This window comes from Ptychodera flava, chromosome 12, assembly GCF_041260155.1.
Source record: "Ptychodera flava strain L36383 chromosome 12, AS_Pfla_20210202, whole genome shotgun sequence".
In the NCBI taxonomy this organism is placed as follows: Eukaryota; Metazoa; Hemichordata; class Enteropneusta; family Ptychoderidae; genus Ptychodera; species Ptychodera flava.
Genome location: NC_091939.1, coordinates 10,625,034 through 10,648,515, shown reverse-complemented (window position 1 = coordinate 10,648,515; position 23,482 = coordinate 10,625,034). Strand labels below are relative to the sequence as shown.

Below are 23,482 nucleotides of genomic sequence, written 5' to 3'. Positions count from 1 at the left end.
ACAATGAAGTTGTTTGCACACGGATAACAAGATAACAAGTTATCCCTGTTAGCTTTAATTGCCACAGAAAACAGAACAGCTTGAAGTCTTTTGTGTGATTGTAATCTGTCAATTGATCCCACCGATTAGGCACTTTAGAACAGGGTTTTCTGAAAAGAAAAACCAGCAGGGCTGCCGGATGGGGTCTGGGTGAGACTCCACGGCCCCTCTACAAATGGGCATTTCTGCAGCAGTCCTACAGACGACTGTCTCTGCAAAACCTGTTGAAAAAGATATGTGCGTATCGATAAAACTGGTGGCAATGTGTTTGAAATGTGTTTCTCTGCTTTTATTGAAAACAACAAGTGAGTGACTATTACTGAATTCTGCTTTATGATAGATCCCCTACAAACACAGACAGTGAAAAGTTACTGTCTGTGCCGCAATTCAAAATGAAAAAAGTATTGAAGGTGTTGACCAAATGGATGAAACCGGGTTGTGTGAAATCAAATTCATATATTAAAGGTCCGGGACTCAATCCCCAGGATCGAGTTTGTTGTACTCTGAAAGAAGATTATTGAGGTGTCATAGCATTTGGTTTTCCATTGAAATTCTATCATAATAAGTAAATTGCTTGGCATTACAATCTGACACCTGACACAGGCCTTTTAAGTGAGTAACCCCATAACTGTACTTAGAAATCAGTATTCACTGAAGAGGATCATCAAGGCAAATTTTGCAGGGTTCCCAACGATATATAAATTCAATGAGAAGATATTAGAGATAGTATCATGGTATGTACATGTACATTAACCTGAACAAAAACACATGAAATGCAATACTGAAGTATAATATCACCAAAGATGCTAAAATTATGCCAGCAAAGTTTACAAAAGCAGGCTATAAATATTTTTACGAAATTCTGTGTTTAACTTGTATGTCCCAATACACACCCTGTGGGTTTTCCATTGTGTATCATTATAGTGTGTAGATATTCTGTATGAATTGTAATCTTACCTCTGCCAGTGTAACCAGATATCCCTGAATGAAGTCGCAAGCAGGATGCAATTCAGGATATAGATATTAAAATCTCTTTCACCTACCTTCATCATACAGTGCCACTTTACTTCAACATTTACAAATACCATTCCTCATTCACGTTGAATCATAATACCCATACATAACACATAAGTGATAATTATTGCATACCGTTTTTTTATTTCCCATTTCAACAATACACCAAGTATCTGTTATCTGTGTACAGGCGCAAGTGGTGTTTTATTTGATGAACATTTTCACCTCAAATCTTTTGGGACAATGTGGTGGGTTGAAGTTGAAGTAATTGAATTGAATTGAATTGAATTGAATTGAATGCACTTCCCCGTTGGACGACACTGAATCAACAGGTGGTTTTCAGAGGATAAAACAAGTCCATAGTATAAGCAGATTTGACCTTTACTATGTAAACTTAGGGTGGCAGCATGCCCTACTTACCCACATTCAATGATATTTTACAAACTGTCTGTTTGAGAAGATGTCAATTCATGGTGCTGTTCTCTGGCTCAAATTAACAAACCAGCTGGTTAAAATTTCATGAGAATTTCCATTTGTCAATGAAATAAATGAGGGTAGATCTCATATGTCTTTGTAAAAAGCAATGCTTGAGATCAGGTTTCTCAAAAAGTCGTTTTTCATATTTTCTTTCCTAAATGCTTGCTTGTTGTGTATTGACTTTGCCCTCTAAGTTATTTTATCATTCCTAAATTTTGTCCATGAAAATATTTCCTGACACAGCTTTTTGATGCTGGTACTAGACTTGCTCGAAGTCTGTGGGCATATAAGTATCAAACCATACAAGAAATTGAAGGACTAAACATCAGCAGACTGACGCACTAATGGTAGGCTGCTGCGTAAATCGTGGAGGGTGGATGCCTTGGCCAGCTAGTAACTCGGCTGCCAACAAAAGCTAGGCGACAGGGGGCCAGTCTATGCTGGTACTTCTAGAAAAGTGTGACAATGAAAAGTACCATGGCTGCTCCCAGATTCTTCAGCTTACATTTTCAAAATATTGAATGTTGAATTATTTGAGCTTTCGAGAAGAGTTGAGTGTCAATAATGCTTCAAGAGAAAGCTGTCTTCATTGCAAACTTTGCCTTGTCAAAGACAATACTCTTCCAAAAGATGATCTAAATAAAACACGTCCAAAATTTGGAGAGTGTCTAAACATTTGTGACATTTAAAAAGACAAATTATCTGCAGTGTACAGGACTGTATAGAATTCACTTAATTTCATTTAAATTACCTTCTTGTATGATATGGTATGCCCATTGTTGTGTATTCCTTGTGCAAGGATTGTGTTTTTAAAAACGCCATATTTTTCTCTCCAGACTTGTTATCTAGGAGGAAACCTGAAAGGCGCTTTTGGTGATCCCCGGGATCGCCTTTGTTCTAGTGTGTAAGAGGACTAAGGAGATGTGATAGCCCTTTTTTTCCATTGAAATTGTAATCTTGTGGATAAATTTCTGATGAGACAATCTGGCACCTTATTTATGTCGAGAGGTTCTATCTCTTATAGAAAGATTTGAATTTTCAATTTTGTCCGCATCATTTCAACTGGTAACCACAGATGCAATCCCAGATTTGTGCAATAATCTAAACGTTGCTGACTTTTTGAAAGTCTTTGCTCTGAATGAAATGTGTATATTCCTAAGGAAACAAACTGCTTACTGGGTAATGTAGAATATGCATCTTTAACCCTTTTAACGACCATGGTTTGGTTCAAATCTTTTGTCATCAATGTTGAGTGTGGACCTGCGTACTAGGATTTGGGAGTGAGCACATAAAACTATAGAGATACGAAGCTGTCATACAAAGCTGGACTTCAAATTGCCACGAATATCAATTAAAAATAGCGTCAATGACACTGTAGCTCCCATCCTGGACTATTTAGTGTTTGTTCTCTGGTCAAATATTTGAACATGTGTGAAAGGGATAAAGTGCATGAAGTGAAGATACTTCAATGTAATGTACTGGAGACAGTGAAATATGTTTAATGTATTTATTCAGAATATAAAATGGAAAAAATACAGAATTAGATATATCAAATACTGTGATACAACCAATTAACTCAACAAGTCATTTACAATGACATAGTCCCCACTTGTAATAGGAGTATTAGTCTTGATGGGGCAGGAAAATGTGGTCATTAAGAAGTATCACTGGAGTGAATATGTTGAGATCTATGGGCACATAGGTCTATGTCGTTGTTCCCACTTTGAAACACATGAGGCATGTCTAAGTTATGGTTCTAAATCTGGAAAAAAGATCAGAACTCTAGCAGTATTGGCCAGCCAAGAAATTTTACATATGCGCATTATAAATGAGGTGCAAGATGTGACATCTTAAGGTCTAATATCCCGGCAAAATTGGAGGGTATAGAACTTGTGGTTACTGAGATATGCATATATATGTATAATCAAGGTCAAAAGTCATCGAGGTCACATGGCATCTTGAAAAAAAAAATTATATTGCTAATTAGTCCCTATATGCATAAAAATCAGATCTCTAGCTCTATTCGCTTGCCCAGAATTAGATGTGTACATAATTAATGAGGTAAAGCGTGTGTTGTAATAAGGTCTCCAATCCTACTAAATACAAAGGACATAGCACTTGTGGTTACTTATTTATTGACATAAACATATATTTCAGGTAAAAGGACATCGAGGTCACGTGACATTTGGTCAAAAAATTTCTCTCCTATAGTTATCCCTATATATCAGAAATCAGACATCCAGCTCTATTGGCTTGCTCAGAATGAGATATGTGCATAATTATTGAGGTACAGTATGTGGTGTCATAAGGTGTCCAATCATACCAAATATGAAGGGTGTAGCACTTGTGGTTACTGAGTTATGGACAAATATGTATATTTGAGGTCAAAGGTCACCGAGGTCACGTGACATTTTGTAAAAAAAATTGTATTGCTAAGTTATCCCTATATACCAAAAATCAGACCTCTCGCTCTATTGGCTCGCTCAAAATTAGATATGTGCATAATTAATGAGGTACAATATGTGGCATCATAAGGTGTCCCAATAGTCCTGTTTCATAAGTCAGGTCCATGACATATGTACCAACATCAGTGATTGGTTCATCTGGTAATTTAAGGTCCATTTGCGTTACGCTGATTGGTGGGACCTCATGCGTTAGGTCTCATTACTATGTATTATTCACTTTACAGCTCCCTGATTGGTCAATGTGTAGGTCCGGTCCTCCAGTGTTCACTGCCTCATTATGCAATGTCCCACGTGCTTCCTGGCTACCGCTGAAGTAATACGTTTTTCGTGATTTTCACGGATCGGCCGAAAGTTACAACGAAAAACGCCCGACAAACCTTCATGTGTTAAATTTCCATGTTTTTACTTATCCCTGTCACTGTATGCATTACAGGCATGTTGGCTCGTTGTTTTCCAATTGTTGTTTACGTACATAGTTCACGTTTTTCATTTTTCATTTTGATTTGACGGGGGCATTGGCCGCATCGACAACAGTGAGGCCTGTGAATGACAAGAGGAAACAATAGAGCTTGAAGGGAAACACATGGGGTTTATTATATAATTCTGTAAACCGCATCGAAAATTGTGACCGTGTGAGAACAGTTGTTCGCTGTCAACTGAATACAGCTTGTGCCAGCCGTCATAGATTCTTGTGGGTCAGTCGTACTGGTCGTAACCTACACATACCGATCTTTGGACAGACATGTATGAATTATCTTTCTCACAAACTCTTGGAGAAATGCAAAATTGACTTGATCAACCATTTCAACCAACAACTGCAGGGAAAAGGACAACATTTATCCTGGCAATATTTAATTCATGTATAGTTCACAGTATCACATAAAATGCCATGAATAGTGAAGAAACTCTCGAACAAGGTCAAATCTAACTAGATCTTTTGACAAATACTCGGCATGAGTACTTTTCTTCATATACTGGGATCGAGCTGCGACCACGTGCAGGCATCATCCAAAAGTACATGAGATTGCATAATGAGGCAGTGAACACTGGAGGACCGGACCTACACATTAACCAATCAGGAAGCTGTAAATTGAATAATACATAATAATGAGACCTTACACATGAGGTCCCTCCAATGACTGCTCCGAAAGTGGACCTTAGATAAGCGGATTAACCAATCAGAGCATGCAGTACGTGTGTGTAGGACGTGTAATGTAGGTAATTTTGAAACAGGACTAGTCATACCATACATGAAGGGTGTAGCACTTGTGGTTACTGAGTTATAGACAAATATGTATATTTGAGGTCAAAGGTCACCGAGGTCACGTGACATTTTGTCAAAAAAATTGTATTGCTAAGTTATCCCTATATACCAAAAATCAGACCTCTAGCTCTATTGGCTCGCTCAAAATTAGATATGCACATAATTAATGAGGTACACTATGTGGCGTCATAAGGTGTCCCATCATACCATACATGAAGGGTGTAGCACTTGTGGTTACTGAGTTATGGACAAATATGTATATTTGAGGTCAAAGGTCATCTAGGTCACGTGACATTTTGTCAAAAAAATTGTATTGCTAAGTTATCCATATATACCAAAAATCAGACCTCTAGCTCTATTGGCTCGCTCAAAATTAGATATGCGCATAATTAATGAGCTACAATATGTGGCGTCATAAGGTGTCCCATCATACCATACATGAAGGCTGTAGCAACTTGTGGTTACTGAGTTATGGACAAATATGTATATTTGAGGGCAAAGGTCACCGAGGTCACGTGACAAATATGTCAAAAAATTGTTTTGCTAAGTTATCCCTATATACCAAAAATCAGACCTCTAGCTCTATTGGCTCGCTCAAAATTAGATATGTGCATAATTAATGAGGTACAATATGCGGCGTCATAAGGTGTCCCATCATACCATATATGAAGGGTGGTAGCACTTGTGGTTACTGAGTTATGGACAAATATGTATATTTGAGATCAAAGGTCATCAAGGTCACATGACATTTTGTCAAAATATCCGAGATATCTGCGTGAACGGATGGACTCACGGATGGACGAACAGACGGACATGACCCAATCTATAAGCCCACTGGACTTCATCCGTGGGGACTAAAAATTGTGTCACTGCATCCTTTTTGCAATATGAATACGATGAGAAACTAAATTTTTATTTTTCGTGGCCTTATACATGGGAGTCTATGGAGATCTGCCTTATACATGGGAGTCTATGGACATGTAAACTAAAAATATGCAAATTTCACCACGATTTGCCCAAATTTGGGAAAGGTCACTCCTATGCACTTCCATACCAAGTTTCAAATCAATCGGACTTGTGGTTTCAGAGAAGAAGATTTTTGACCAAAAATGGGAGAAAATTACAAAAAAATTCATGAAAAATAGCAAGTCCAAGATACTGACCCAAGATGTGCACAATCATTTCACGTCAGCTCAAAGTACTTACATGCTAATTTTTCATGTAATCTGCTCAGTGGTTATTGAGTTTTTTCAATTTTGACTGTTTTTACATTTTTTCACTTAATTTGCATATTTTTGGCAATGACAACTTCATTTGAACAAAATCTCATCTACAGCCCATCATCCATGTACACACCAAATATCAAGATGAAATGTACAGCGGTTTTGGAGTTTTTGATGTTGACGGACAGACATACAGACATACAGACATACAGACACACAGACATACAGACATACAGACATACATACATACAGACATTTCCCTAGCCTATAAGAATAGCTTCCATTGCCATATATACATATGGCTATGGGAGCTAAAAAAGCAGGTCATCTGAAAAGCAAATTGGCTAACATGATAAAAATTCAAAGGAAAACAATGGGCTAACACCATGTGAATACTCATGTCAACAACAACTGATCCCAAGGATTGAGAACTGCCCCTTTAACAACAACTCTCATTAAAAAATTTTGACTTTCCTATTTTAACCCTTTCACCACCATGGTTTGGCCCAAGCCCATTGTTATCAGTGTTGAGCCTGTTTACAGAAAACCAGCAGTGAACAGGGAGGAAACTGTAACCCTACAAAAGTTGAAAAATTGAAAAGACGTATTGTTAAAGGCCAGGGACTTGATCCCTGGGATCAAGTTTGTTCTGGTCTGTAAGAGGATTATGGAGTGTCATAGCCTTTTGTTTTCCATTGAAATTGTAATCTAGTGAGTAGATTTTCTTGCAAGACATTAATATACCTCTATGTTTGATGAAAAGATGTTTAATTCAAAATTAGAAGTGAAGGACTGTTTACAATGTTTTGTCAGTTTTTATTTCCCACGTACTAGTGCATCCTGTTTGTACTGTTTCCCAAGCAGGACCTGAGGCACAGCCCACATGGTTTACAGAGGGTAGCAAAAATGGCATTTTTCAGGTGTGCGTGTGTTCACTCTTCCCTTTGCCATGCATGATGTGATGCCATTCAAGATTCAAATATTGCCATTTCCCTCTTGAAACATCCTAAAAGTTTGATTCCAGGGTCGGTAGCCATTCATGGAGATGAAGAAAGACTCAAACAGTCAAGTACCAATATTGATGTGGCAAAAAAATTTCCTAAATTTTGATCAAATGTTAGAACCAAAGAACATCAAATCAGATCTTTGATACTTCTCTCTGTCATTTCCTTCACCACAAATATAACAATAACACCGCATTATACTGCTTTTTGAAGGTATTGACAGTAATCTTTTAACCTATCGCAGGTCATAGGTTAACTTATGTAAATTAGTATGCAAATTATCATGCTAATTAGCCGACACTCTGGCAAAATTTTCTGGGGAATACACTGTAACGATAAGATGACAAATTTTGTGTCCTACCTTTAAAATTTATAACCACAAATGAAGAAAAGAAAAAAATATTCCATAAAAAAATATTTTCCAAACACCACTCACCCATAACTATGAAATGATAAACCTTTCGAAGCTGATGTACATAAATGTTTATGATTTCAAGAGAAGAAACAAGCAGATCATGGATATAGTAAAAATATCAGTAAAGAGATAATTTTCCTAAAATCAATATACCATCATGTTTTGAAGTTCAATTCTCATTAAACAATCACTAAGGCACAGGTTTATCATTTCATAAACACATCCATAACATGTGAAACTCATTGCATTCAAAGGCAGGGGTTTAGCCAAGTTTTCACATAGACAGCTGTCTGTAGCTTCCATAATCATACCGTACATAAATTCACACTCGCTAACAGTATGCCACACTTATGTCATAGAAACCATGCATTTATGTGCATCAAAGTCATCATTCAGATTTTGTTGAAAAACTGGGCAACAGATTGAAATTCTAACAACAACCTATATCTTATCAAATTTTTGTGTTGAGAGGAAGTTCCAATCGTAATAGCATTAACATATTGTTGCACTTTCAGACTTTCAATTATGGTTGGGGAGGGGAGGCTTTTGAGATCAAATGGAGTGTGAACTTTGTTCCATGTAATTATCAACAGTCCTTTTGGTGACTCGGCCATCCCAGATTACAATAGGTTCATGTAATCATCCCAAAATTTTCCTTCCATTCACAATACCTTCAAAGTACTCTCTCAATCGTACACCAATGTGCCTTTTGATTTTTAGGATTTCTTAACTTGTTGATTCAATTGAAGTATCTTTGCTTTGATTTCCTTGATAAAAGTACTCTCTATTCTATGGAATATGAAATTGGTTATATTGTGTACAACAATACATGTACTAGCCAAGATCAATTTGCTCAGCCCTTACATTTTTTGTTTGTCATCAGTCCTGGTAAAATTAAATTTACTTTTTGTTTATTATTAATTTATATATTTACTATTGTTTGACATTAATTTTAATTATGTTTCTGTTGGTTTTTTATTATTAACATGTAAATTTACTAAAGATAAAATGATAAGGTACATATTTGCTGGTAATACTGATTTTGTTCAGAATGCCCCAAGCCTGTCTTTTTGTACGGCGACTTTGATCTCAAAGGAAATAGAGTAAAAATCAGCTGGAATTGGAAGAAGGTATCAATTAGTAGGGCATTTTCACCTTATTATAAGCCACACGTTCAGCTGTCAAGTCACTGCATGATTCTAAAACCCCGTCCAGACTTTTTGAATTTTTCAGAATTTACAAGCATGGACAACAACAACGAAGACGGAGAGACCCCCAGCAAGAAGATGAGGAGGAACCGATTCAAGTGGGGGCCAGCGTCACAGACCATCCTGTACAGAGCATACCAAATGAACAGAAATCCCAGCAAGGAAGAGAGAGAGACACTCGTACATGAATGCAATGCGTAAGTCAAAATACCATATTCTGAAGATGTGAAATGCATGATGCTGTACAAATGTGAATTTGATTTCGGATTGATCTATAAAATATGAAAACAGAATAAAAGCAAGTCTATATTTGTAGTCCATTTCTTTGCAATTTATGGTGCATCCTGGTGGTCTGGGCGAATTAATATTGACTTTCTGAGTAACTCCATCTTGAACTGGACAGAAAATCCATCGCTTGAGGCAGGACAGTTGGCCTTCCTGATGGAGGGAGGGTGTGAATGCACTCATATGATGGATATTCCAAGTCTGTTCCGCGGGTTTCTGTGAATGGCGTGGAAAATACACATTTTTGATAAAAGTGAGATTGAAGGTGAAAAGGCGAAAACGCACCCATGAGAGAATTCAGCTTCAGTTGTCACACCAACCTGTAACTTTTTGAAGAAATAGGTCGTAGTTAAAATATAATCGATAGAGCAACACAGAACCTTTACACATGTCAGTTTTCAACAATAGCAAGCATTCAGTTTTAAATAGTAGCCAATAAGAGAATTCAGCTTTGGTTGTCAGACTTGCCTGCAACTTTTTTCAATAAAAAGTAATATAAATATATATATATTAAACAAAGCAATATCATTCACAAATGTTAGTTTTCCAAAATAGCAACCTCTTACTCTGAAGGAGTTGGCAAATATTTCATTATTGACATGATAGCAGTACAAATTACTCCCAATGATATTTTGAAGTGATGTAAAAATGAAGCAAGAGTGGATTTGAAGGGTAGCATTTTGGTTGACGGTAATGCTTAATACTAGTACGTCAAGTCATTCTTATGATTGTAACAGCAGAAATTTTACCAGGCCGCCCTAAATCATTTACCACAGCATTCCCTGGTATTTGCGAAAAGACACAAAAACAAGTGAAGGGATCTTTATACACAGACACAGTGTTGACGAGCTAAATAGTTGGTGTTTCAATGTGCTTTGGGGAAAACTGCAGTTTATATTTAAAACAAAAATAAAGACAGTTACAGCTACTGGCCCTAACCAACAGATAAATAGTTAGCAAATGCAAGAAAGAGAACAAGTTATCTAAAACTGTGGATTGATTATTCATTTCAGCGCCGAATGTCGTCAGAGAGGTGTTTCGCCATCTCAGTGTGCTGGACTTGGTTCAAACCTTGTCACAGAGGTGAGAGTATACAACTGGTTTGCAAACCGAAGGAAAGAGGAAGCTTTCAAGAATAAACTTGCCATGGAAAATAATATGAACTACCAACTCTCCAATACGTCACCAGGTTTGTCTACAGATGTTGTCATGGTTCTCAGTTTCACACCTATTTTCTGATTTTGTCATTTCTCTTAAATAAGTGGCGTTTTGGATTTGCTTTGAATGATTGCAACCAATTTGGCTCTGTGGTGTTCTCTTTGTGAGTTTTCTAACTTTGGTATAAGGCACTGCTGGTTTGTAATTGGATGTTCTTGATATGAATATTCATATTATGGTGATACATATTCATGAGGTGATACATCAAAGCACACATTTGTCAGGTGGTTTTGATAATTTTAAAAGATGATCTTATCATCCAATATGATAAATTCCACGAAGATTCTACTAATTTCAGATCTTGTGTGATTGTTAAGTCATTTCAGCTCTTACTCTTTGTTATAATGGTCATTCAATTACTGTTGTAATGTTGTAGCGTCTGTCATATTGCATAAATTTCAATATCATTGTTTTGTTTTCAATTTTAAACCCGACATGATTAAGGAAATTTAAACTGGCAGTACATCTTCAATGCAAAACACTTTGTTTTATTTTCCATGTTATAAATTGTAATAATGTATGCATGCCACTGCATTTCACTGCTAAAAGTAAACATCTCCATTTCCACTATTACCTTTGTCGTCGTTTGTATTTTTTTCGTCTTTGTGAAGATTGTAATCTTCACGATGATGTTTCAGGCATCGAACAAATTCAGACTGCCACGGCGACAGCTGAGAACGGGAACACAGTCAATGTGCTGGTAGGGCAGCAGAACAACCAGGTGGCGGCCATGATGGACAGTGCGGCCATCACATCATTGACCAGTCTTGATGCGAGTAATTTACAGTTGCTGAATGCGGCAGTGAAAAACACAGTGACTGTCTCGTCACCCTCAATGGTAGGTATATATGCTACATCTGTATCACAGAACCATTTTGAAGTTGGAAAACAATGAAAGATGAAAGATATTCTGAAGTGAACAAATATTCTAAACTTTTGTTTGAACAAAAATTCTTCACTTTTTTGAACGAATATCAAATCTGTTTAAGGTAGAATGTGCCTCAGTGACAGATATTCAGACTCTCAAACTTTCACAATATCCTTTTGGCCCACCACTTGTGGGGGGGTCATTTTGAAGCTCATTGAGTACATAAAATTTTCACTGGCTCAGTTCTGTGAAAATTTGGAATTTTGTAATCCCCATAGAGATAGCAAAGGGATGGAAGCCATTTTGAATTTCAAATATTGGTAAATATTGTGCAAGTTTTTCCTCTGTTACCAAAATTTGCACAGCAATCCCAGATTTTTATCCCTGATCTTGAAAGACAATTGAAAGACAATGGTTGAAAGTTTGCCTTAGAAAAATTTGAGCAAATGTTTAATTCTTTCATTTTCGAGGCGCAACTACAGTAAAATTTTAGGCATATTTTTCATCCATATGATACAGATATCCAATTCCACATATCATACTTCTATCCTCATGGACACTTTTTATAGACTTTTTATTCATGATCTTTATAGATCAGGGACAGCTCTATGTTTATTACATATTTTTCAAGTTTAAAGTTGCAGAGAATTTCACGTATAGAGGTTTACCTGTCCTGTTTGGCGCTTTAATCTCCATGAAGGATAAGTTTGCTATATTCCATTGAGCTAGGGTCGTGACCAATTTCAAACCACTTCTAACATGTTTGCATTGTCAATGAAGCTAACCATTGACAAATTTATTCCAGAGATGATAGGCATCATCAGCTGGTACCTTCAATTCATCAAGATTTCAACTGCCCTGCTATTGTAGGGAATGCATGACTGTGCACAGGTTAATGCATCTAAATGTAGCACATGAAGAGAAACTGGCACTTGGCTGAAATACTTAAAAGGGTTACAATCAGCATACACACATGTACCCTGTTCATTGTCCATATTTATTATATTGTTAAGGTGGAGCTGCATGTTGCCAACAGATTTTTTCAAAGGAATATTTCTCATCAAAGATGACAAGGAAACCCCGTCATACTATATATTTTCAAAACAAAACAGAGAATCCAAAGTTTACTATGGTAGAAATAATTTACTTGAAGGATGAAGGGGTGTATATTTGGGGAAAAAACTCAACTTTGGTATCGATGCTAAAAATCAGTGTAAGTCAAAAATTTGATACTATCTTCTGAAATGTAATATTTCATTTGAAATAAGAGTATATGTAGAAAAAAAAAGACTATTTTATTTTGCATTATCTATCCTCATTCTAAAATGGCATGGGTTAAAAAGACTGACGCTCAAAACGTGATTAAAAACATGATAAGCAAAATTAAAATGCCTCTTATTCAAAATGTAAGAAATTTATCGCCAAACAAAATAGTTATTTTGTTATAAAGCATTAAAAGAACATTGTGTGAAAATTTTAGAAAATTTGAACCAGCCAGAGTGGAGTTAAATTCTTTGGAAATCTTGAAATAGGGAGAAAAGACAAGCCAGGAAATGGGGTGTTTGCATAAATTTGCATAACTTAACACTTCTTTATCACGCAAATTACGACTGCTTGCCAAGCTGAGAGGTGAACCCAACTAATATTTTAATCTTGTGTTAACAGATTACCTAAAATTGAATGAATACTTGCGATAGAAGTTATTTTGAATAAAATATGCTGTGTTGGGTGCAGCTCTCCCTTAAGTATGTTGCTGCTAAAAAGGATGATTGGCATATCAGAATATAAACGTCCTCATGTGCATTTTAAAACCTCAGTGCAGACTCTTCATTAGTCACACTTAATGTATTTTATTTTCCAATGTTTTTGGTTTGGTATTTGCCATTGTTTCTCTATGAAAGCTAGAAGCTAGAAGTGTTATGCCATTGCCTGACTAAAGTCTCTAAGTTATCTGATGTGTCATTCTTTAATGTCAAAATTAACTCTTCTTTTTAACTCTTGCTTATTAATGCTTGCATTCCATTACGTATCAGACAGTTATTATCCCATGGTGATCCCAAACAGATTTCAGGAGAGACATTTTTTGTAAGCGATGGTTGTCTTCATGAAAGAGTCCTACCAAAGAGATTATGGCATGCAAGATCAACAACTTCTGAATGCTTTCTTTACAGAGCCACAACAGCAAGCTGCCGCCGGTGAGCACTCTCTCCAACAGTTACAACTCACAGCACAACCTGCAAGCACATGCCATTCAACAGAGTACGCAACAGGGGCTACAGCAGAACCCAAACTCCCACCACTCGGTCATGTTGACCCCTCCATCCCCCTCCACCAGCCAGAGGATTCAGCCGCAGACGACGGCGCAGATGATGATGAACCTTCAGCATCAGCAACACCAGCAGCAGCAGTTATTGCTGCAGCATAATTACATTCAACTAGCCAATGCAGGTGAGAAATTTAAGTTAAACGTCATATTGCTATGTTCACAGTGTGCAATAGTAATTGAAAGTTTTATATGTAAATGATTATGTAAATATTATGCAAATCAACTGCGACCCATAAGTTTGATCCTTGGAAGGATATTATCCAGGAACTAGCCATGACAAGGATGCTCCTTAACCGATATTCAATTTAAGATGCTGAAAAATTCCAATATCTTTTGTTTTACTCAGTATTTTTACTCAGTACAAGGAGTTAAACCCCATTCGGACTTTATCCAAAAATCTAGCAACATATTTATTTAATGACTGCAGTTTCAAAGGAATGCAAAAAATAGAAACACTTTATTATCTTCTCAACACCATGGTTAATCCCAATCCCTGGCCTTTTTGAGCCGGGGTTCAAGGCTGTTAGTCTTCTACATCAGATGTTTTGTTCTTCTGGGAAGTTATTCAAATTTTCTCACAACTTTAGAAATTGTTACACATGTGTTGGCAAGCTAAATAGGGGTGTTTTGACATGCTTTTGGGAGTAGAACAAGCACTTGCGATTGATATGCAAAACACAGACAGTAAAAAAATCATGAAATGCTACTGGCCCTTGGGCCCTTTAATGTATGATTTTCTTCGTAGGGTTCACAGTTATAGTCATATTTTTGCCATACAAGGTCATCACATGAAAATTCTACGAAGCATGTAGTGACAAATGTATAATAATGTTCAGGATCTCAACACCAATACCAATTTTAGTTTTAGTGTGAGTCTGTTGACCCCATGGCAAAGTTGGACGACTCAACTACATGTACAGAAAGACTCTCAGACTGACAGATGCAGTATTTTTTTGGAAAAAAAGGATATGCCATGATGTATAACAAATGGGTGTATTCTATAAATAATTGTATTTCTGAAAAGTGCCCAATCAGAGACTATGTAACAATATTTTAGAGTTTTACGCACCTTGCAAGGGACAATTTTACAGTTTTGCTCTCAAAGTATTCTCAAAGAAACTGTAAACCACTGTCTTTGACAATCAGAAATAAAAATCAGGTCATGACAAATTTTTGTATAAAAGAAAGGAACTGCATTGTAGATTTACCATTATTTTAAATGCAAAATGGCAGATATCTACGGGATAATATTAAATTCAGTTCTTACATAAACAAGAAAGTGAAAAACTGACCCTGGGCCATATTCTACCTCAATGAGAATGTTTTGACATTAATTTTACATAGTTTTCCAACTTACTTGGAAAAAGTATTGTACAACTTTGTAGGGAAGGGATGATCCAACTGGCCTGTTTGATAATACTTATATTCACAGCAGATATATTTATCTCATCCAGTATATAATACAGCTCTTGGATATTTACAACATTTATTTTCTCTCAATATGTTAATATTTTATCATCAAAAGGTACTTTGCCTTTATAGAAGGAACTATAATTCTGAAAACTTGCTCCTTCAGTTATGAGCAATGACCATTGACAGAACTTCAACTACCATTTTGATTGTACAATGGATGGATAAAGCAAATCTTTTTCCAAAACAGAGGATCTCTTACCAGCAGTGTTACTGAGAAAGGCAACATATCTGTGTCTCATGTGGACGCAGCATCAGCACTCCCCAGTTCCTGTTGCCATGGCGATCGACCGCTGACTCTGAAAACAAAATGTTGAATTTCAGGTCTTACTGGAGGACAGCAACAACAACAACCAAAACACTTACAGCATGTTGCCATGGCACTCTCCTCCCAACAACAACAACAACTGCAACAAATCCATGTCTCTCAATCCTCTCCCATCGCCTTGACAACCATTCCCATGAGACTGGATGGTCTAAATTTATCCAAAAATCAAGTGTTGTCCAATAATAACGACGCTGACATCAAGGAAGAGACAGCAAATGCCTCCACCGGTACGTATTTCACGGTCAGACCACCGCCACCCTTGTCTCGTTCTCTTCCATCATGTTCATAATTTTGTTTGTTTCACATGCCAGACATTGCAAGCTCTGCCGATACCACTGATAACAAGAATAGCTGTTACCAGCTATGGATGGAAGCGGGGAGCTAGAGACAAGAGACATTGTAAGATATTTTTGACTTTGGACCTGCATGTTTTTTTTTGCTTCTTTTTTCATCTTTTTTTTGTTTTTTTACTCTCTTTTTTCTTTTTTCCCACTTATTTCAGAAATATTTCACACTCTTGTCACTTTTTTGTCTCAGAGTCTAATATTTCTGTAGTCTAGAGCGCCTTCTTTTTTATTGCAACTTTTATTAAGGTAGTTTGCGCCTTGAAAATTTAAGACTTAAACTTTTGCTTAAGTTCTCCCCAAGCAAACTTTCAACCATTTTCTTTCAAAATGAAGAATAAAAATTTGGGGTCACTTTGCAAATCTTGGTACTAGAGAAATAAATTATCCACAGTTTACTAATTAGGCCCTATTTTTGAAATCCAAAATGGCCGACATCCCCGTGTTATCTCTATGGGGAAAAGTAAAATTCGTGATTTTCACTAAACTTGCCTGTGAAACCTTTACTTGCTCCAAAAGCTTCACAATTACCCCCAGCAGAAGTAGACAAAAAAAAGTAATTGTGTAAGGTTTAAGAGTCTTGATATCTGTCCTCGAGGCGCATTCTATCTTAAATTTAGTAACTATTTTGGTAAGTCTGCAATTGTGCTGGATTTTGACCATGGTTGTTGTTGGTATCCATTTTCTTGTGTAGGCAATTACCAGACACTGACATTCATGCAGATCACATCGGATGATAAGAGCACCCAGCAGTCTCAAGGACAAGGTGAAGATGACCCTGCCAACAACAGAACACTAGAAGGGTACAACGTAGCAACTGAAGTTCAAACGTCAATGTAGGATATTACATAATACCATGAACTTATACGACATAGGCTCTTACTTGAGCTGACGTAATTTATAAATCATGAAATCAGTTTTTTTGTTTGTCTGTTTTCCCCTTGATATCTCAAATGTGTAGGCTACAGGTATATGGAAGGCTCTGGAGAAAAGTGGGAACTAGACCAACTGTAAAACTGCAAATTTTTTGTAAATTATTGATGGTATGTGCTAGGTTGGAGGGGAATTCATCTGCCATTTGGCCATGGACATTGAATATGGGGACAAAACCTGAAAGCTGCAGCTAGTGGATTTAAGTGTTTCAATTTAAATCGATACAGTCGTGGGAACTGCGCTCAACGGTCGTATAGGACCCATACAACCCATGTAAACACTGCATCCAAGGTACGATCGTGATTGATGAAAGTTAAAATATGTCTGTCATAATCTACATCATATAATTTAAATGTTGCAGCTATGATGATGAGGTACATATAGATGTGCACAAAATGCACTGTTTATAAACAAGAAACTCGCACAGGCGGATTTCTGACGACTGTTTCCCTTTAACTCCACCATCCCTACCCTGATGCAAATGGATTTCTGTTACACCCATTGAACAGGAAAGCATATTGGATCACAGCACAGGACTTAAGGGGGGTTGTAGGTTCTTTACTGTGCATCGGGATATCAAATATGAAATTTTCAAGTGTAAAGAGAAAAATATATATAATGTAAACAAAATAGACCACTATTGTTATTCTACAAAGGTGGTTAATAGAATCACATGATTTTTGACAGATTATCTGTTCTAGCCTCTGATAGTACATAGAAATAATTCTAAATTTAAGATTATTTTCTACAATCCTTTTACCAAAGAAAAACTTTTTCTAGCAAGAGACGGTAAAAAATCAATTTTTCGTTTGTGGTCCAATTTTTGATATATTTCTTTGTGAAAATATACCGGCAAAGATGCTGCCAACATTGATAAAAATACAATGTAGTTTTTGAATAGAGTCAGATAGGAATACAAATCTATAAATGTATCTATTGGGTGTATTTTTTTTTTCAAAAGTCTTTTGTCTTTATCTGTTGAGATTTGCCACTCTGCGGGACTGTCCATCCCTCTTGATCTTACCATGGAATTTTGGAGTAACACTTCCGATGTGAAGTACTTTATTCCATTTTTTTGACAAAAAGTTCAGATCTCAAGTGAAGCTCTGTGGAACTGCATGTATTTCTGACGGAGTAAATGATGGTTGTTTAAGATTGACTACCGTAATAAACATGACAGTGAAGTTGTCAAAATTTATATTGGACTTCTCTAGAAATATGCACCCTGTGTCCTATAGATTTCACTTTGAGAGAAAAAAAAAGGAGACCAACATCGTTTTATTTTTTAGCTGTGTAAATAGAGAAACTTTATAAGTGACTTCTATGTTTTTTCCTGTTTTTTTTTAACTATATGTACTTCGAAAACTTAAACCAAGTACTGTAATCTGATAGGTGCGATAAGAAGAATAGTAAAGCATTTAGACAAAGTTGTAGTGAGAATAACTCTGCCAGATCTCTAGTGGTGATATCTTTGTTTCTTTATCACAAATTGATGACTTTCTCGTTTTTTATCTGATATCTGTATTCAAATGATCTAACACTGTTAGATCGTGGTCATATTGCATGGTCACAGAATTCAAGAATTCTTGCTATCTGAAAAGACCACTGTGCTATTAAGGTTGGTGGCAAAAAATCTCAGTGTCGCCCTACTTTACAAAAGATATCTCATAAGGCGACTGCTGAACTAATCAGGTTGGTGATAAAAAATCTGTTTAGAGAGACATCCATTGTTGAGAACTACACTCAGCTGGCTGTGTTGAGTTCAGACATAGACTAGACAACAGAAACATTACAGTTGAAGTGAATACTTTTAAACAAAAATTTGGGGTTTTTTGTCATAAAAACCACAAAAGCTAAGCTGGCCTTGAAGCTGGAAATCCCAATCATAACCATAAGCATTTCATAAAATAGTTTGACTTATTGCACCAACCAGATTTTTTTCAACCTCCCTGTAACCCCCTCCCCTTCATTACCAATGCAATAGTTAATTTAGAGACCCCATCCCCCAAGCTGCAAGTGCAATGTCATTTCAGTTAGCAAGAATAAGAAATTCTGGTATTAAAATAGAAAATACAATTTCTGTTGCTTTTCTTTTGAGAGAATTTTCAAGCTGTTTTAGCTGTTATGCGGTGTAAAGGCATCTTCTGTATATTTTTGCAATGCTGTCTGTGTATTTGTGATGTATCTGTTACTTCATTCATGTACTTTGACTGTCAACTTTAAGGACAAATAGTCATTAACTCTTAAGTGAGCATCAGTACTTTCACATTGGGCCTGTGTAATCAGTGAATTAATTAATTTAAAGAATTTTTTAATCAGACAAAGATTCTGAGCTTTCATGCTGCAATGATACATTTATCAATCATGTTTTTTCAGTTCTCTTGACAATTCTACGAATGCCATAGCATTGCCACAGCATAACTCAAAGATCACCCGGTACCATCTACAGAAGCCTGGTCTTGTGTATGCAGAACAACGGTAATACCATAACAGAGGAAATGTTTGTACACAGTAGTTTGGTTTCCAAAGATATTCGATACAAGATTTTACGCACACATAAGCAGTGTGAATGCTTTCAGCATGTCATCTTAAGTAAGAGGCGTAGAATATTCCTATTTAGGCCACATAAAAAAATGTCTTTCCGGTAACCCAACCTACCCTAGAAAAACCCACAAATGCTGGACAATTTTTTTAACATTTTCAAAATAATTCAACTAAATTCTCTAAATTTTACATATTTTATGGGTCTTGCCCAATAAAAAGAAAAATAAAACAAAATTTCCTCTGACCTACCGACTCTAATTGTTGAAGGCATATTTAATACCAGAAACACAACTTTTTTATATTTTGGCCTTACTAAACTGAATAAGGCCTATCGCAGAGGATTGATGAAGATCCAATCTCTTGACCTGTCTTGTAAACTTTGCATTTCAGTATAGCATGATGTGTACCTTCTCCCCAGCTGACTAATCGGCTAACTTTGCAGACACACCTGGCAAAGGACACTCCACTTTGAGTTAATCCTGAACATTCAAAACCTGGGGAAGCCCAATACCAATTACCCTGCCCGCACAGAGTACGTACACGCACAACAAACAAAAATATTCTGCAGGGGTGAAGTGTAATGATCCAGAACTCCACTACCAGGATCAAAGTCACACGTGAGAGATCAAAGTCACACTTCACAGATCCACGTATTTTGATAAGCTTAACACAAACAACATAGCACTTTGTTCACGTGTTTTTGAATCTTTTTGAAGGGCATCAGCTGTCATTTTAGAGCGACTGAAAACTACTGGTAGCCACTCTTACAGGTGAAATGATCAGGGAATGACAAGTGCTTCAAGAGTACTTGACAGAGAATGAAGCGTGTGACAAAGCCCAATTACCAATAGATTGACCTCTTAATTGATTTGCATATGAAATGTAACCTCATTCTGTGGACGTTAAAATTCCACTTTATTTCAGTGAGAGCAGTGATAGTTTTTAAGCCACATACCCATTTTATTGTGTGCATATTTCTGAACCCCTTATTCCATTTTTTTTCTATACAATTTCAATGCCATGGGATAATACCAGGGTTACCTGCAGCGCCCTTTATAGAACACCTATCTTTCTTGATGAGCATCAGGCATTGTGCAAATTATCAGATAGAATCAAAAGTTGCATCAAAGATGCACTATTTCAACCAGAGATTTTGAGAGAGATGTCCATCTTTCCTTTGAAGTACATGAACATTGTAATTGTTTCGATTCAGATTGTAGAGAAGGCAGAGTCATCGAGAGAAGTTTGTGAATGTCCTGTGTACATATTCCGTCTGCATACTCGTGACAAGACAGGCCTTCAATTTTTCCCCGTTTTCTTGTAATTTGACAATGAACACTTATTGATTATCAATATTTTGTCTTCCCAGCTTTTAAGAAGCAAAGCTAATTGTACTGTAAGAATGACTATATATCTAGCAGAATTTTTGGTCTTGATTTTGTAAATCAAATGTAGTCTCTAAGTGTCTGAACAATGTAACCAATCACATAGACCCAGCAAGTATACCAGTATATCTGCCTGAATGGTTCACTGGATGTGGGGTGTGATTCAGTTCAGAGGACACAGATTTGTGCAGATGAAGCTCATGTACAGTCAGAAGCTCCAAATCTCATGATTTTATAACGATTTTACAAACCTCTTCTATCATAACTAGGATTCTGTTTTCGGAAACACACAATGATCATGGCTAAGAAAACAGGCTTTCAGTGTTGTAATTTCCACTTTTTTGAACCCAATAATGAGATATGACTTTCTATGAAAAATGTACGTTGCAGTCAAATTTTTACAAATGATGTCAGTATTTCCAGATTATTTCATCAATAAATTTAAGCCAGGATTTAATTAAGTGATTCAAAATACTCTCAGGAACAGATCAAATTTATTAATTGTAATTGATTGCAAAAATTGGAGAAATTATTAATTTATTCAATGACTTTGCTGATGTAGTGTCTGTTTTATAACAAGAAACTGATCACTCGCCGTAACTGGTTGTGTGACGGTACATATGATCGGATATATATGTATATATATTTGTGATAGCTTGCAAAATGTCATTTGTTTCTTCTACTACGTGTCAAGCCAATTTTTCATACATGCAACCTTTTACAAAAAGTGCCAAAAAAGTGCTCCCATACCTGATGAACAGGGAGTTAGTAGAGTGATGAGAATTAGAAAAATCGTAGGGGTATTTTCTTCGAGAGTTAGAGACGGAATGACTTCATGATGGAATACAGAAAGTATTTCTTATGACATGACTCTTTTGTGATTGACAGCATTAAGTACTTTGTACAAGTATTTTTTCATTATTTATAGAACAGGGGTTGCATGTATGACTTTTGTCCAATCAATCTGAAGGACCGAACGCAATCAACAATTTTCAAAGAATAATTTGATGGGAATATTTATTGATGTTTTATGTGGACAGGCCTAAATAAATGTTATGAAGTACATACGGCTGGCTGGTCTAGTTGTTATTTCAACAGAAGGGTCTGCTGCAATGCTGGGAGGGGGAGAGGGGAGGGGAATAGGGGTAGCATCCTCCCTGTTACCATGACTCACAACTGGATGTTTGGCATGAACTCTAAAGTTGATCCCTTCTCATTGTCAAGGTCAAACATATTTACAAATTACAAATGCAAATGCTTATGCTCCCTAATACATACAAAATTATCACCAGATCCTGCTTACAAATGTTCTACATTTTGGTCATTCCCTTCTCCTGCCAGACCTGTCATTTTCCCGTCCGCCAAGTCTGTAAAAACATGAATTTTTACCTACTTGGCATGGTATGGTTTAACATGTTTAACCCTTTATCTGCCAAGTTCATATTTCACCATCAGGTCAAGTTGATTAAAACTAGTAAAGCAAAACATGTCCCATATGGTACATTTGAACAAAGACTTGAAGATTTGAAGGTCTCTGAAGACCAAGATACTGTAAATATGATTTTTACAGACTAAAGCTGCTATAACATGCAAGGCCAAGTGGATGAAAATACACATGATTTTGGCTCAATACTGCTTTTTAATGACTTGGCAGACTGGGAAGTGACACTGTCTGGCAGGTAAAGGATTAAGTCAGTATAAGACTGTTTTCAGCAAATCTTCCTCCAGTTGCTCAGTGTTTGTGTCAGGTACAGTAGTTGCTCCATGTAAGCTAACAGTCTGAAGAGAACCCAAATATGACCAAGTCAATTCAAAGGCAACATAACAACTTCAACGTCTTGCAACAGAAAACTTTGAAAGATTTTTGTGGTTAGCACTTGTACAATCACAAACTAGGAAATTACACACACACTGCCACCCCCATCCCCCAAGCTATTTGAAGAAAAATTCTTGCCAATGTTTTCCTCTATTTTGTTTTGTGCACTTTATGTTGAAAATGTCATAAAAATGTTTCCAAAGTGCAACGTTGGCACCAACAAACGTTCTGCAGTGAATATCTTCTGATACACTACAAAGCCTATCATGGCTACATCTTTCACATCGGATTTATGATTTCTTAGGTACCTCTGTAGTTCTAGTGCAGAGCCAAATCTACCTCTTCCCCCAGCATTGATTTTCTATTGGTAAAAATATGCTTCTTATTGATTTGATAAAGGATGCATTTACACACCACTGGGCCTACCAAGTTTTCCTCAGATAAAACACCTGGCTGTTCTTAGGCGGACCTTCCATAGCTTTGTGATGCAACTGGACACCCCCCCCCCCCCCCCCACCCCCCTCCTCTTCCATGACTATGTTATTTTGTAAATTGGTTCAGGGCCAAGTGAAAGAAAAGAGTGACTAACACCATTTCTGATCACATTGACAAATGATAATACTGGAAAAGTTCTCTCGTTAATTCTCATACATTGGTGAGTTGGAAAATCAACTGTCAGTATCAACAATCGTAAAACAAGCCAAATAAACGTACATTATTTAACCATCACACTGACCAATCGCGGAGTTGCAGCATTCAACAGAGAGTATATACAGCCTATGAGGCTGGCACTAGTCTGGGAAATAACAAGCCAATGATTGCTACAAGCATGCACGCTTTGCCAGTATGCTGATAG

General features: G+C 36.7%; 1 protein-coding gene across 6 annotated transcripts in view; it reads left to right on the top strand.

The window, feature by feature from the left end:
- The window catches only part of LOC139144965 (hepatocyte nuclear factor 1-alpha-like), a 32,443-nt gene extending 10,568 nt beyond the window's left edge, over nt 1–21,875 (top strand). For 2 of the 6 annotated variants that reach the window (XM_070715817.1, XM_070715822.1), the window contains exons 3-8: nt 9,117–9,306; nt 10,408–10,583; nt 11,224–11,450; nt 13,652–13,928; nt 15,601–15,831; nt 16,643–21,875. In XM_070715817.1, coding sequence (XP_070571918.1) covers nt 9,117–9,306; nt 10,408–10,583; nt 11,224–11,450; nt 13,652–13,928; nt 15,601–15,831; nt 16,643–16,788 — 1,247 coding nt within the window. In that variant the 3' untranslated portion in view covers nt 16,789–21,875. Of the gene's footprint in view, nt 1–9,116; nt 9,307–10,407; nt 10,584–11,223; nt 11,451–13,651; nt 13,929–15,600; nt 15,832–15,915; nt 16,004–16,642 lie in introns of all 6 variants that reach the window. The other 4 variants (XM_070715819.1, XM_070715821.1, XM_070715818.1 and 1 more) reach the window with 4 other exon arrangements.
- Nucleotides 21,876–23,482: the final 1,607 nt, after the last annotated feature.